We start from the raw sequence: 17,610 nt of genomic DNA on the forward strand, positions 1-17,610 counted from the left end.
AACTACTTAATGACCAAAACAGTGGAAAACATTGTGACTGTATGTCCAGCTGTTGTCAATAATAGGCCTATATTATATATTTATTTAATTTTGGTAATTTTGCATTTACATTTAAAGCACTTTTCACTATTTACGACAAAATTGTAATTCTTACATCATTTACTCAACACCCAGGAAGCACTTTTTGTGTGTGTTTAAAAGAAGTCTAATAGATGTCTAAAATACGTCTAGTCAACAAATACACAGGAGTGAATGACTACACTTGTGATGTCTGTCTAATCTCTGTATTTAATGACTAGTTTAGTTTTGGGCTTTTCTTAGACACCTATTAGATCTTCACTGACAGCCCAAATTTAGCCTTGCTTTAGCCAAGATATCTAGGTTTCGATGTCTATTAAACATCTAAAAAACACAATATTGCTTGGTGAGCTTCAAGTTGTTCCAAACCCTGAAGAAATTCATTCATTTACTTAACAAATATGTACATCTCCATTAAAAGTCTTTTCACCCAACAGTCAGACACGTTATAAAATTAAGAGATCTAAACTAAATAAATCCTTATAAAATCAAGCTGTTTAATTCAAGCCTTTTGTAGAGACTAGATTGCTTTATATGATGAATGGATTCAATTTTGTACATTTATTTACATACATGTTTAACAGTAAACAAAAGCAGAAGCGCAATCATATCTGGTTGACATGCAGTCACGACAAAATTAAAATTCTTACATCATTTACTCAAGTCCCATGAAGCATTTTTTAATACGTGTTTATATAATCTTAAAATGTATAAGTCTTATAGATGTCTAAAATACATCTAGTCAACAAAAACACAGGAGCAAGTGACTACATATGAAGAGTACACGAGTGAAGTCTGTCCTATTTGTGTATTTAAATGTATTTGACAGTTTAGTTCTGGGCTATTCTTAGACGCCTATTAGATTCTCAATGACATTCCAAAATTTAGCCTTGCTTTAGCCAAGATGTCTAATAGATGTCTATTTAACACAAAATTGCTTGGTGGGCTTTAAGTTGTTCCAAACCATGAAGAATTTAGTTCATTTTCTAAACAAATCTGGCAACTCCATTAAAAGTCTATTTACCTAAAGCTCAGACACTTCTCAAAGTAAATGAAGAGATTTTTTTGCATTTATTTACATACATGTTTAACAGTAACAAAAACAGAAGCTCACCCATAACTGGTTGACATGCAGTCACGACAAAATGAAAACTCTTACATTGTTTATTCAACTCCCAGGAAGCATTTTTCATACATGTTTATACAGCGGTATAATTTATAAGTCTTATGAATGTCTAAAATACATCTATATAGTAAACAAAATCACAGGAAAGAGTGACCACAGATGTAAAGTTTGTCCTATCTGTGTATTCAATGTATTTAATAGTTTATTTGTGGGCTATTCTTAGATTCTTAATTAGATTCTTAATGTCAGCCCAAAAATTAGCCTTGCTTTAGCCAAGATGTCTATGTTTAGATGTCTAATAGATGTCTATTTAACACAAACTTGTTTGGTGGGCTTTAAGTTGTTCCAAACCATGAAGAATTTCATTCATTTTCTTAACAAATCTGGTCATTCAAATCTTCATTAATAATCTATTTACCCAAAACTCAGTCACATCACAAAGTTGATAAAAAGATAAAAGAAATAAATCCTTCAAAAAATGAAGCTGTTTAATTCAAGCCTCCTGAAGAGACAAGATTGCTTTTTATGATCAAAGGATTACATACATTTTTAAGAGTAAACAAAAATAGAAGCTCACCCATAACTGGTTGACATGCAGTCATGACAAAATGAAATTTTTACATCATTTACTCAACTCCCAGGAAGCATTTTTTATATGTGGTTATATAACTTTATCATTTATACATCTTACAGATGTCTAAAATACATCTAGTCAGCCAAAAAATTAAACTTTGCTTTAACCAAGATGTCTAATAGATGTCTATTTAACACAAAATTGCTTGGTGAGCTTGTAGTTGCTCCAAACCATAAAGAATTTAATTAATGTATTAAACAAATTTGGTGCATCTCCATTAAAGTCTATTCACCTAAAACTCAGACACTTCTCAAAGTTAATGAAGAGATAAAAAAATAAATCTAAATGAATCAAGCTGTTTAATTCAAGCCTCTTGAAGAGACAAGTTGGCTTTATATGATGAATGGGTTTTATTTTTTGCATTTATTCACATACACGTTTAACAGTAAACAAAAGCAGAAGCTCACCCATAACTGGTTGACATGCAGTCATAACAAAATGAACATTCTTACATCGTTTACTCAACTCCCAGGAAGCATTTTTTATACATGTTTATATAACATTATCATTTATAAGTCTTATAGATGTCTAAAATACATCTACTCAACAAAAACAAAGGAAGGAGTGACTACACATGTGAAGTCTGTCTTATCTGTATTTAATGTATTAAGTAGTTTATTTTTGGGCTATTCTTAGAAACCTATCAGATTCTTAATGTCAGCCCAAAATTTTGCCTTGCTTTAGCCAAGATGTCTATATTTAGATGTCTAATAGATGTCTACTTAACATAAAAATAGTTGGTGGGCTTTAAGTTGTTCCAAACCATGAAGAATTTCATTTATTTTCTAAACAAATCTGGTGCATCTCTTTTAATAGGTTGTTCACCCAAAACTCACATCACAAAATTGATGAAGAGATAAAAAATAAATCTATATAAAATCAAGCTGTTTAATTTAAACTTTTTGAAGAGACAAGATAGCTTTATGTGATAAATGGATAATTTATCATAGAAATAATTTTTTGCATTTATTTACAAACATGTTTAACAGTAAACGAAAACAGAAGCTCACACATACCTGGGTGACATGCAGTCTCAACAAAATGAACATTCTTACATCCTTTACTCAACTTCCAGGAAGCATTATTTATACATGTTTATATAACGTTATAATTTAAAAGTATTATAGATGTCTAAAATATATCTAGTCAACAAAAACACAGGAAAGAATGACTACAGATGTGAAGTCTGTCCTATCTGTGTATTTAATGTATTTAATAGTTTATTTCTGGGCTACTTTTAGACGCCTATTAGATTCTCAATGACAGCCAAAATTTTGCCTTGCTTTAGCCAAAATGTCTATGTTTAGATGTCTAATAGATGTCTATTTAATACAAATTGTTTGGTGGGCTTTAAGTTGTTCCAAACCATAAAGAATTTCATTCATTTTCTAAACAAATCTGGTGCAAGTCTAATCACATAATACTTGCACACTTCTCAGAGTTAATGAAGAGGTAAAAAGTAAATCTAAATAAATCAAGCTGTTTAATTCAAGCTTTTTGAAGAGACAAGATTAAATTGTTTGCATTTATTTGCATACATCCCAGCAAGCACACAACATTGTAACACGTTAATATTAGGTTAGATTTAGGTTGTGACGTCAGGTGACCAAAATTCAATGTCTTGCCAGTTTCTAAGGACAACATTATTTTGACATCCAATAACGACGTTAAATGACATTGATATTTGGTTGATTTTAGGTTGTGTTAGAAAGAGACCAAAATCCAACGTCGAGCCAACATCTTAAACCAACGTCATATTGACATCAAATACTGACATTTATTCATCGGTATGGTAACCAAAATCTAACGTATGATAGACGTCATAGTGGTAAGGTCCACACAAATTCAAGCTGTAACATCATTAGGCGTTGATATTTGGTTGATTTTAGGTTGGATGTTGGACATTGACATCGTCGTGACATTGGGTTCTGACATCAACGCGATTTTCATTTCCAAACAAAATGCAACGTCCCCTTGATGTTGGTGTACAACGTTAATCTGACATCATGTTGACATCCTGCTGGGATGTTTAACAGTAAACAAAACAGAAGCTCACCATACCTTATTGACATGCGGGAATAGACCTTATTGGCCCTGGCATAAGGGCTTATATGTACATTAAAGGCTCAGATTAAAATTCATTTAGATTTATTCCTTTTTCCTGTCTCAGAATGTCAGAGTTCTGGGTGAACTGACATTCACTGGAAAGAGAAATCTCTCAGCCCATACATTTTTCAATGGGTTTGGATTGGAACAACACAAGAGTGAGGAGATGAGGTCAGCATGCTCATTTTTATTTCAAGTTAGCTGCATCAATAACTAAAATTGGGCTTTAGCATGAAACGGTTTTTCATGTCATCTGTGTAATTTAATCTAGATGCATTCCTTTTTATGTATTCCATTGTGCATAGACGTTCACATTTTTTCCTTTTACTCACAAAAAGAGGCCATATCATATCTAGCATGACCTGACCTTTATCTTTGCTCTTTTTAATTTCAAATAAGTGACCTTGGTGTTTTCATTGCTCCGTTTTGAAGGAGACTATGCTGCCTGTGTCACGGAAATTAATTTGGCAGACACACAGAGTCTTCAGACGGAGCAGAGAGAAGAGAATGAATCATGTCTGCCTATGTAGTGCCTATTATGAGTTGATCTGCACAACAGTGGCTGTTAAGAACATCAGAGGGGCATGGTTACCAATAGGCTCTTAGTTATCAGTGCACCTGGCCCAGGGTATAATTGGCAGGGTTGGCTTGTCTGCACACCACAGCCCATGTGTATTTGCTACATTTAAGACCTTACCCAGCCCATCTGAGCCCAGACCCACCTTAATGTCTCACATCAGCTGCATTAGCATAGTGAAGAGCCGTTAGCATTGTGACACGGTAAACAGAGCAAAGCACTCCCCGCTTTAGACAGTGCCCCGAATGCGCCAGCAGTGCCCTGGTATGAATTCAGACCATTGTCTTTCCAAGAAATATGGTGCACTGTCAAGTTCCATTCATAAGGTGGCTTTTATTTTGAGTTATTTTCTTGGCTGATGAAAAAGAAAATAGTGGATTGGAGACCCAATGAAAATTTATTTTCTTTTTGGATGAGAGTGACTATCAGTCAAGATCATTTTAAAATTAAGAGATTCTCTTAGAAGATACTCTTAAAGGGATAGTTTACACGAAAATTTCATTGTTCTAAAAGTGGTTTCAAATGTTTATTTCTTCTAATAAACACAAAAAAACTTAACCATTGACTTGCATAGTAGAAAAAACAAATACTCTAGAAGTCGATGGTTATAGATTTCCAGTTTTATTCAAAATACCTTCTTTTGTGTTTAACATAAGAAAGAAACTCATAATGGTCTGGAATAAGTAAAGGGTGAGTAAATGAGGACTTATTTATATACCATAAAACCCAATAAGCTAAGGTAACTCAAACCATTTGGGGAAACCAATTGCAACAAACCATTTAAGTTCAAAAACGATTCCAAATGAGTACTGTGAACTTGCTCCATTTGAGTAAATGAAGCAATCTGAGCACAGTAAAACCTAATAAATGATGAGAACTCAAACCAACTGAGTACTGTAAAACCCTTTAAGTTAAGGCAACCCAAATCATTTGAGGAAACCGATTGTTACAAACTATTTGAGTTAAAAAATTTGTCTATATGAGTACTGTAAACTTGCTCCATTTAAGTTGAAGTAATGAGGTATTTAATTAATTACCTTCAATGCCGACTTTAAAACTCTTTTCAGTATTCTTTTGAGTAGAATTAACTTTCAGTAAATTTTGAGTTAACTACACATTTAATTTGATAAAGTTGACTGTTGGGTTTTACAGTGTAGATTAAAGCAAATGAAAGGAATTGACAGATGATCTAGGGATAACTCACTTACTTAAAATTCATTGTATTATTTCAAGACCAAGTCCTAAACAAGGCCTTTTTGATGAAAAATCTAATTTGTTGTTCATGAAATATCTCAGGGATGAATAGAAGGTAGTAAAATATGACCTCAGAGCACAACAGTTGATTTCTGAAAGTAATAAATAAATTTTCTCCATCTAGCAAAACTGATTTTTAAAAATAACTAATGAAGACAGACCTGTTGAAAGTTCTGAGATTATCAGTTATCAATTATACTTGCATTTGTGGAATCCATCTGTTTTGATTTATTCATCTTATTTTTTCTTCTATTGAACACTTTTACTTTTAGGACTTTTAACCATTGACTTCCATAGTCGGAAAAACAAATACTATAAAAGTCAATGGGTATTGGTTTCCAGTGTTATTCAAAATGTCTTCTTTTGTGTTAACAGAAGAAAGAAACTCATAAAGGTTTGGAATAAGTAAAGGGCGAGTAAATGATGACAGAATTTCCATTTATGGATTATTTATAGATTTTTTCAAAAATGAAAAGGAATTGACAGATGATCTATGGATAACTCAGTTACTTAACATTCCTTGTATTATTTCAAGAAAGTAAACAATGCCTTTTTGATGAAAAATCTCATTTGGTGTTCATGAAATATCTCAGGGGTGAATGAAAATATGACCTCAGAGTGCAACAGTAATAACAGAAATAACTTGATTCATTTACTCTTTTAATTTATCTGATTTAAAAAAAAAATAACTAAACAGACCTGTTGAAAGTTCTGAGATTGTTAATCAATTGTACATGCTTTTGTGGAATCCATCTGTTTGGATTTATCCATCTTATATTCAAAAACTCTTGTACTTAATTTGGGCAGAAAAAGCACATTGTAGTGACAAATAACTTTCCAAAGAGACCTTTAGCTCCTGCTCCACACATTTACATATATACCACTTTAATAGTTTTATATTTCCTAGTGCTGGGTTGTGGCTGGAAGAGCATCGGCTGTGTAGAACATATGCTGGATAAGGTGGAGGTTTATTTCACTGTTGTGACCCCTGAGTAATAAGGGACTAAACTTAAAAGAATATGAATGAATATTTATATTTTTCTCTTTTATATTTATGTCTTAAATCTTTGTCATTTTGACATATTTGTACAACAGTGCTGTTGAATCATTTACACACAGCATATTGATATTGCCCTATAATAAATGCTGAGTTGTTTCAAATATGGACAATGGCAACTGTTTGGTTGAAATCTTATAAAAATATAAACCAATGATCAGATAAGTCTTCATTTGATTGAAAATTGTGTTGAAACAACACAGCATTTTTTAAGTGCGATCTTTACGATCATGTTAGAATGATTTATTTGGAGATTCGCAAGTGCGTTAATATCTCTATTTCTAAAGAAATGCATGTGGCTGACTATCATATAAGAAGGCTTTTTCCAGTACATTGTAACACATGAAGAGCAATCGAAATACTTCTACCACTTGGTTAAAGTTTAGCTTTTTTTTGTCATTTGCCTACTATGTGAAAGCACAAAACCTCGTGGCTTACGTTCGTTATGGAGCTAAGCGTCTGTTCGTAAATTTGATACACAGCCTTTACTTTTACCCTTTTATTTGCTTTTTTGTGGCCCGCTTCCTTCAAAGGGAATAAAAAGCCCCTTAGCTCCCATCAGTTTTGGGCATCATTATCGGCGAGCGTCTGTTGGGCTTTTAAAAAGCCACTATTTACTCTTTCACAAACCCCTAACTCGCAATAATTAGCCGTGTTATTAAATGTACACAATCTCATAATGCACCAACTTCCAACCGGCGTGTGTGGGAGTGATGATGAGCTCCAGCAGAGACCCCTTTGATAAAGACAGAAGTAGCAGTGCAATCTTCTGCCATTGCACTCAGCCCCAATCCCTCGTCATCCCCCAGACCCTCACTTCAAAGCCAGGAACATAATGTACAATCTCTTAATAGCTCTAGACCAAGGCTCCGCGGCTCTCTGCCACTGTATACCCTACCTCAGTGTAAACACCTAATCAAGATTGCCTGGGCGGTCACAATAGCAACCAAATGCAATTCAAGAATTGCGGCCCTTTGATGTCTTCATCGCAAAAGCTGTGTTTCCCAGTCTTGAGGAAAATGGCAAGCTCCAATCGCCTGACTTTGTTGTGCCACGTCTCGCCCCAAGAGGCAATTACGGGCCCCAATTTAACAGAATAGATATTACACAGCTTATGAAGCTCAAAATGCAATTTTGTTTGATCATTTCCTCAATTTGATTGAGATTATTAAAATGGCGGACAAAAGGCAGTGGTCGTGGATGGGGCAGAGGTTGTGGCCTGCTGCGGCTAAGAGGACATGAAGGGCAGGTCTGTGATGTCTGATACTCACACACCTGTTACTGCATGGCTCAATCTCTCTACTCGAAATGATCCTTGCGCTATACAGGAAAATGAGCTGGATGCGTGGCTTCTTATTAACCGTGCGACATAACAAACAACGGACTTTACAATGCATTTTCACTCCAATCGATATTTTCATTTATAATGAGAGCCACTACTGGGAATGTTTGCAGATTGCCTGTTTTATGTTGTTTTGTAATTTACAAACTTTTTGGATCATTTTTTTAACCCATTGAAACCAAATTTCCTTTTAGTCCTTAAATTAGAAGTGAATTGACCAAACCCCAAAGGAATTTTAATTGGATTGATCATTTACTGAAGTGAAAATGAAAATTCACTCATAATAAATGTATCCTCAGCCATCTACCATGTAGGAAGAGGCTTTTTTCTTCAGTGAAAAACTAGATTTTTAATACTTATTGATCAATAAATTGTAAGTCAATGGCTTCTGGCACTTTGAGAGTCAAGTATACATGAATGCAAAGCAATATTAAAACCCGTGACGACTGATGATACACCAATGACTGTAAGAAATATGGACGATACAACAGCACCTTTTCCCATTGAACGCTTTGAATGCAAAACGCCTCATGACGGGCACAAACTGCCACAAAAAACTGCTGAAATTGTAGCCTGGGCATGCGCAGTAGGACTTACAGGTGGAGCCAAAGGCGAAACCGTGGACTCAAGCTTCCAACCAAACGCTTTTATGTCAAATCAACCACGTCCCTGAACTTCTCACTTGACCACAGAACATTAAAATTTTATAACAGCAAATGTCAGAGATGTCTTTTAAATCAAGTTCGAATATTGTTATGGGAGATCAATCTGAAGATCGGCTAACATTAGTTTTGTCTTCCTAATTATTATTTCAGACCCATAAAAAGATTTACTGCTAGATAATGATCACCTGTATTTCCCCCGTCATGGCTAGGTATTTATCAGCAGTATAAAGCCTGATAAGCCCTCGTTTTACCGAATAAACAGGGATCCATCAGATCCTGTTGGTCAGAAAGTATAGTTTACTGCTGAACAACTCATTTTATCATGGTAAAATAACACAGAAATCGAATAATAACACTGCAATCTTCTCCCGAAGCTCCGACGGTCTGCTTAGAGAAGCTAACTGTCAATCACGACTGTCAATCACGAGGACACGCCCCGTTTTTATAGCATTAAAAACATACATCTGAACCTAGCAGCGTGATAACTAGTGCCATAATTGACCAAAGCCATGTTTTGAGACATTGTATTGCAAGTGTAATTTTTTTTTTTTTTTGTGCTCAAGTCTCATTCATTAACACGGAGGAAGCTGGGTTTATGACTTGTACGGCAGCCAGCCCCCAGGGGGTGATCTAACGGGCCGGGAGCATCACTCAAAAGCAGGCGTGTGGCACAGTTGTGATACAATAAGAGGTCATGTAGTGTAATGACGGGTTTGTTAAAGAAACTGAACATTATTTACATGGACGTTGTCAATATTAAATTTAATCTACAGCCTCTTCAACCTTGGTGCGTTCATTTATTATTTATGCATTTTTATATGCAGAACTATTTGATTTGACTTATTTTTACAGATTCATAATGTTTTTTACAGATTCATAATTATGTTCATAATGAAATGATTCATTCTTTTTTGAACCAACAGTTGAAAAGCATTGGTTAGGAGTTTCATACATATGGCAGCCTGATCTCATGAGGAAATGTAACTATTTAACGTTTTTGTCAGTTTAGTGGCTAATTCTTATGAATCGAGTTCAGTCATATGAAGATGTACGGTTTTAAAAAGGAGGCGTGGCACCCAACTCCGCCCCTAAACCCAACCGTCATTGGGGGATGAGCAAATCATTCTAAATTGTACAAATGAGATCATACAAATTCATACGAATTAGCCACTAAAACAAAAAGTTACGAATTGCCGTGAGATCGTGTTGGTTTTCCCCCAGATGAATAACTTCAATCAGTGTCTCTGGTCCAGTAACGTTGAAGGCTGTTCACAAATCAGTTCCTTGCGCACATGGCCTTTCGCTAAATAGATGGACCAGCATGGCTGCCTGTTTATTGATGGATATGTTACAACTCAATCCACTCACTGCTGCATGTGTCTCTTTGACCTTCGTCTATTCACGCTTTCAGAATTAGCCGCATGCATTCAGGGACGCCGCAAGCTGTCAATACCATCGATCGCCGAGAATTGTCCTCAGCAGCCAAAGTGACTGGAAGTTTACTAAATGATTTTCATTACAGCATTAGCTGTAGATATTCTGCCTCTGAACGGGTACATTAAGAAAAATTGAGAGAGTGCACTGATGTAACGTGGATGTATCTAGACACTTATCTCCGAACTGCTTCGAGAGAATCATTTTAAAGAGAATCAATAGAACACTCTTCTAGACAGATGTAGGACAGCTCAGAAGAGCCGTGGTTAGTAATTAAGAATAAAAAGTTGATCATAAGAATTGCCAGACGCTGAAGGCTGCATTATTTTATAGACAACCCCTCCGTTTTTGAGTAGGTGGGCTATTTATTGCAGTTGTCAGCAAACATTTACACCAAAAGCATCGTGTGGCCAGACGTTTCTTCTCAAACTCACAAATGCCTTTGTTTTCCTCTAACAGTGCACAGTTTGCCCCTGTTGCTTGCAGTCAATACTTGAATATAAATGTGAGGTGAAATAATAGAATTTCATCGACACGGCAAACAGGTGAATTGTTAAAAGGAGGCTTAGCAAACAGTCACTCCCTTCTTTCTGCTTTTCCCACAGCCCAGGCGAACCTCTTACGAGACTATCAGCACTCGTAGCCCGGAGAGTCAAGACAATGTCCTGGATCCCGAGCTGATGTGGCTCCAAAAAACACAAAAACTGAAGGTAGAGCTCAATTTATCGATTCCATCCATCTCTATCTGTGCAAACGTAGGTGGGGCTGCTTGGCACAATCCATTGCCCTAATGCATAACAGTCTGCGAGGGCTTCCTCTCAAGATGAAAATGTCTGCACAGTGGGCACACTGTCACCCGGGATTTCATTTCTGCTGTGATGGACGCAATTTCTGATAGAGTTGTTCAGGCACAATGGAGCCTCTGAAATGTCTTGAAAAGGAGCCTGTGCTGAGGAAAGAGGGGGAATGGAGAAGCATCATTATTTTGAGCACTTGAACGGTCACCTTAATGCCGGCAAGCAGAGGAGTGTAAATATTTTCCCATTAAGAATGGTGCAAGCTGGTGTTGGCTAAATCAGAGGCATTACATGCTGAGGCACAGCCCCAGACCTCACAAGAATAATGTCCGTCGCTCCCCTGTGCATGCCAGGCTCACCACAAAGAAACATTATATAAATGCTCCTGTCTTTCTCTTCCCTCGTTCATGACAATAGCCATGAAGCCACAGTTATATAAGGACATATCTCTGCTCAATGGGATGGATTCTTTTTAGCCCTTGCCCTGCGATATTTCAAATTACAGTGTGTGGTAAGGTATTGTCAATACCTTCGTCATGACTTGAATTTGTAATTGAATTTTTAAAGAGCATTATTTTGGGCTAATGGATTTTAGCCAAAGAGCCCTCATCATATTTGGGGGGTTATTTGATTTATGCTAATATCATTCTTTGGTGCATTGAGACTTTGAAAACAACATCCAGAATTTAATCTTGTGTCATCTTAATGTGTGGGCAGATTTTTATCTTGCTTATTTGGGGTTTTAAGTACACTTAAAGGAGATAGTTTGACCAAAAATGAAAATCCGTAATTATTAATAATACAGTTTTTCTCAGTGGCTTTGGTGCATTTTTCACAACACTATTTACATTTGCACAACAGTTAATGCATTTCTCAAAACAATTAGTCATTTGTGCACATCATAGTAGCACTTTCTCATTCCTTCCAACCAATTGCAAATGCTTTTGGACATGCATCAATTGCTTTCATACAACTCTCTGCTGTTATAGAACATTATCATTTGCTTATGTCATGTCAGTCAAATTTAACTAAACTTGTGAAGGCTGAATAGTCATTCCATATAAAACTAGGAGTCATCATTTCATTACTCGAGTCTTTACATACAAAAATGTTGAACTAGTTGTCAAAAATCTGTCAAGCAAATGTTATAAAAAAAATTAATAAAAAAAAATTCCTGAAAATGTCTTCTAAATTGAACAATTTGATGAATGATTTACAGATCTGTGTATGTTGTAGGTTTAGTTCCAATATGTACTGCACTGTTGTTTAAAGTTATGCACAGCTCTACAAAGGATGTTTGTGTTTGTTGTAAATAAGGGTGTATTTATTGTTTTGCTCAATGCTGTGAATAAATTAGAATTGCAAAGAGCATATGCAGTAAAAATTTGAAACATACATATTCAGTGTCTTGTACTCGGATACCCCACTAAAGGCAGTGATGTCTAACTTTACTGTAGTTTTCAAATGGCTGTGTAAATAGTATATAGTGCCTTCTTGAGCATTTTCAGGAAGGGTCACCAAAATCTGACTTTTTTTGGCATTGGATAAAATTAACAGAGTAAACTGTCATAATGAAAACATGACAAAGCCATTTGACTATCTTGTTCATAAACAATGGTGCCAGGACTTTTCATCTTGATGACACTGACACTTTCATTGACGTGAATACTTGCTTTTGAGGAATGAGCTATCCATTTTGTGCAAGTGACACGCTTTTGCAGGTTATCAACTAGGTTTTGCAGTTTGTACTAATTGTTTTGAGAAATGCTTTAACTGTTGTGCAAATGTAAATAGTGTAGTGAGAAATGCACCAAAGCCACAGAGAAAAACTTTAATAATTCTCCTCATCCACCACCAGTGTACAGCATCCACCTGGAGTAATTATTGACTAACCATAGTGTCGTTTTAATGCTATTTGACCTACTTTTTGGAACACAAAGGAGAAATGTTTAAACATGACCTTTAAGGGTAGTGAATAGCAACTATCATTAAGAATGTGGTAACTTGCCGTTGTAACTTACCTCAGAGATGAAAGATGATATTTTACCTTGCATTTCTCAGGGTATCCACAGGGTCTTAAAAAGTCTTAAAATGTCTTAAATTTCAAAAACTAAATTTTAGGCGTTAAAAAGTCTTACATTTTCTAAAATATTGTGCTGTAGGTCTTAAATCTGTCTTAAACAGGTCTTAATTTTCTTAGTATAGCTAACCAATCTGGTCAACACCCATACAATCACCAACAATCCATCTCAGTAAAACTTGAATGTAATTTTTAACTCTATTTACCATCATGGTTTATTTGCCTTAAAATAATACTTGTCCATGGATTTACTGCAGAGGAAGCTGACCTGGACAGATTGTTGTGCATAGATTTTGTTTATTATAGTTTTTATTATCTTTAAAACATTTAAAAATATAAATATATATTTAAGAAAGGTTATGTTAAAAAAAAGTGTATGTATACAACTAGAGCTTGCTTGTTTTGACACAATATTTAAAATATTTTGCCCAGAATTTATTAAAATATTATAAACATTTAACAAATTATTCAAAGAAAGTTTGATTGGGCAAATAAAAATCTTTTCCAACTGGGCAATTTGAAAAACTCCTTAGCATTTAGCCCTCTATAAGTGTAAAATTTCATTCATAATGGTCTTGAAAATGTCTTTAGAAGTCTTAAATTGAACTTGCTTAAACTTGTAGAAACCCTAATATTCCCTGTTTATTATTGAGAACTGCTCTTAAATGATCTGTATTCCTTAAAGGGATAGCTCACCCAAAACTGAAAATTCTGTCATCGTTAACTCTCTTCATTTGGTCCAAACCTATTTGATTTTCATTGTTCTGTTGAACACCAAAGAAGATATTTTGATGAAAGCTGAAAACCTTTAATCATTGATTTCGATAGTATTTTTAATCCTACTATGGATATCAATGATTACAGGTTCTCAGCTTTCCTCAAAACATCTACTTTTGTGTTCAACAGAAGAAAGAAGCTCAAACAGGTTTAAGGAAATAGTCAGTAAAATGTTTTTGTGAACTATCCCGTTACAGCACATACAAAGCTTACTTGAGATTTTAAATCCGATTTTAAACTGAGTTTTTAATTGTGTACCCAATTACAGCAGAGCCATAAAGAACGGAAGGTACCGAAAAAGAAGGAACGAACCAGCAACCACCCAGATCAGCTCAAGCCTCTGGTTCCTGAATCTAAACCCAAAGCTCAACTTAAACCCCTTACAGAGAAACAAGTCACCGGGATTAATGACCAGACCCAGGAAGTTCCAGCGGCCTACAATCACAACCCACCAAAACACCAGTCTGGACTTCCATCTAACACTAATGCTCCACCAACAGTCAACCTTAACATAAACCTCCACACTCCTGCCAGTCATGCACAACCACTCAATATTTCTCAAAAAGAGACTATTTTTACTTATGTTTCTCAAGCACTGCAATGGGATCTGTTTAACCCACCATTTTTACAAGCAGGCTATCAAACCTCTGTACTTCCTAATTCAGTAGAGCAGATGGGATTGGCTCCAAAAGCAGTTGCATCTTCTCCAGCTGCTCAATCTGGTTTGGTGGTACAGGCTGTGGACAGAAATGTTTTTCAGAGGCATGCTGGGAAACCTCTTCTTAATGAAAATGCATCAATCAGGAATCATAACAGACTCAGGCAAGTTCGGAAGTATACTTTAGGCAAAGATGCAAACATGAACCAGCAGTATTATGTTTGAACACTATATTGTTTTTAAGGCTATGGTGTGCAATTTTAATGTGGGTCAGTGGTGCCCCACATGGAAAGAACCTATATAGACAGATATGTTTTAAAATAGGTTTTGCTATAGGTTTTTAATATATGTGACATATACAAATTTGGCCGTTGTCCTATATTATATGTACATACAGTTGAATTCAGAATTATTAGCCCCCCTGAATTAATAGCCCCCTTGTTTATTTTTTTTCCCAATTTTTGGTTAATGGAGAGGAGATTTTTTTCAACACATTTCTAAACATAATAGTTTAAATAATTCATTTCTAATAACTGATTTATTTTATCTTCGCCATGATGACAGTAAAGAATATTTGACTAGATATTTTTCAAGACATTTCTATACAGCTTAAAGGGACATTTAAAGGCTTAACTAGGTTAATTAGGTTAACTAGGCAGGTTAGGGTAATTGAGCAGGTTATTGTATAATGATGGGCTGTTCTGTAGACTATCAAAAAAAAATAAAAAATGCTGAAAAGGGCTAATAATTTTGACCCTAAAATTGTTTTAAAAAAATTAATTACTGCTTTTTCTCTAGTAGAAAAAATATTATCAGACATACTGTGAAAATGTCCTTGCTCTGTTAATCATAATTTGGGAAATATATAAAAAAGAAAAAACAATTCAAAGGCGGGCTAATAATTCTGACTTCAACTGTATATGACCTGTATATGCACATATATGCACCTCAATTTTGCTTATGTGGCATATACACATATACGCAGCATATATACTATCATATATGTACATTAAAATTAATGCTAAATTTTTTAGGTGGCATTTCTTAAATGTCAGTGTGGTAAAGCTGTTGTGATGTCAGAATAAAGGCAAAGAAATTCTAAAATAATTACATTAAATTAAAATAATGAAACTCTTAAAAAAAAACTTCATTTTTTTTTTTGAAAAATGCATCATTCATAATTGGAAACTGTGTGACCAACATGGATTAAAAATATAAAATAAGAAATGAAATTATTTCAAGAACTCAAGACACTGTTAAATTTGCTTTAAAGTCTCAAACGCATCAGAAGAATTCACAAGGAAATATTAACTTAGATATTTTTTATGTAGTGTGATTCTCATTAGAATATTATTATTATTATTATTAGAATTATAATATTTGTAATATTAAATAGAGTTAGAATATAAAGAAAAGCATACAGGCAAAAATAAATATCCATGCGTCCTGACAATATATTAAGGTCTTTTGAGGTAAACTTAATGATCTAAAATTATAAACCTTTATTTCACAGCCTCATTTGTGGCAGTCTGAGCCTTGACTTGCATTTTACAAATCACAAAAAAAAAAAAAAAAACACAATCGAAGAACAAGTTTCCAACATGTTGAATAGAGGTTGTGTAAACCCTTCTTTTTTAGCTGGTGCCACCATGGCCACTAAAATGACATGCTACAAACTACCAACACAATGAATGCATTTTTATTTATTTATATGCTATGGAAATAAATGTCTAGGTGTTGATATTCATGTTGTACTCCATGTTTCTATAGGATACCTATGCTAAAATTTCCCACATCCCCTGAAGCGGAAGCCTTCCACTTTCCACCTGAGCTTTTGTCCAGTGATGAGGAGAGTTTGGGACCCTGCATTTCCTCAGCACAGATCACTGGTCCTTACGCAGTGCTGCCCCCTATAGCCCGAGCGAATGGCAGCGACACAGAACTCAGCTCAGAGAGAGACCAGCAGCTGAATCCAATCTACAGAAGTGGCTCAGAAGGTTACCTTACACAAATGGAGAAACACAGACAGCTGAAGGCTAAAGCAAATTATAAGGTGTGTATTTTAGTTTTCATTTGTCTAGTTTGTAATACTACCAAGCTACCATGAGGTGTTGTCTGTAAAGTCAATGGTTAACATTTGACTGTGATGGTCAAATGTAGAGTGCAATTCATAAATACTTTTTCAGAAATAATTTAATATTCATTCAGAATTTGAGAGAACTATTATTGTGGCTATACCATACTAGTAAAACACTGTTATATAAAATAGCCAAGACACTTAAACAAAAAACAGTGGATTGTGTTGAGGGGCCCTGAAAGATCATTTACTCTTATGTTAGCTTTAGGAGTAAGTAGCAACCTTAAAATGTAGGAAGTTATAGGTTTAAATTGAATTATTAGAATTTTAGTAATGAAGAACCTACAAAAAAAATTATATTTTGGAGGTCAGCATTAAAAAGTTTAAGCATTTTTTATTTAAGACTAATTAAAAAAAATAGTAAAACAAATAGTAGAATGACGACATAGTGCTAAGGAGCCATCTTTAAGTTGCCATGACAGTATCTCAATGGGGCCTGTCGCAGATGTAACGATTATTGTGTGGGCTGATTCAGACAGCAGGTTAATTGTATAAGTAATTGAAGACACACTTAATTGAAATGAGATGATGATATAAGGTGCGGTCACAAAGACGACATTGAAAAGCGTTAGAGGGATAAGGTGATTAAGCAGAACCCCCGTCTGTGCGGAGCAGGGCTGGTAAGATGGTGATTTGCATTTAATGATGGCCTCTTTGTCCTCTAGCACCTTCAGCTCTGCAGGAAAGTCCCTCTTAGGAAAGACACACTCAACAGCAATGTGCCACAGCTGTTTGCACAGAGAGGATAGTTATGTTTACTCAATAGTGGTGTCTATTTAGTTGAAAGTGTGTTAAAGGGACAGTTCACACACACAAAAAAGATATTTATAATAGAACTGCACGATATTGGAAAAATCTGACATTGCAATATTTTAATTTGCTGCGATT

At 35.0% G+C, this 17,610-nt stretch overlaps 1 protein-coding gene across 1 annotated transcript in view; it reads left to right on the plus strand.

Annotated features, from left to right (window-relative positions):
- The window catches only part of jhy (junctional cadherin complex regulator), a 29,468-nt gene that overhangs the window by 4,852 nt on the left and 7,006 nt on the right, over positions 1–17,610 (plus strand). The window contains exons 3-5 of the mRNA XM_056467119.1: positions 10,879–10,983; positions 14,196–14,749; positions 16,356–16,638. Coding sequence (XP_056323094.1) covers positions 10,879–10,983; positions 14,196–14,749; positions 16,356–16,638 — 942 coding nt within the window. The remainder of the gene's footprint in view (positions 1–10,878; positions 10,984–14,195; positions 14,750–16,355; positions 16,639–17,610) is intronic.

The sequence above is a fragment of the Danio aesculapii genome, chromosome 10, assembly GCF_903798145.1.
Source record: "Danio aesculapii chromosome 10, fDanAes4.1, whole genome shotgun sequence".
In the NCBI taxonomy this organism is placed as follows: Eukaryota; Metazoa; Chordata; class Actinopteri; order Cypriniformes; family Danionidae; genus Danio; species Danio aesculapii.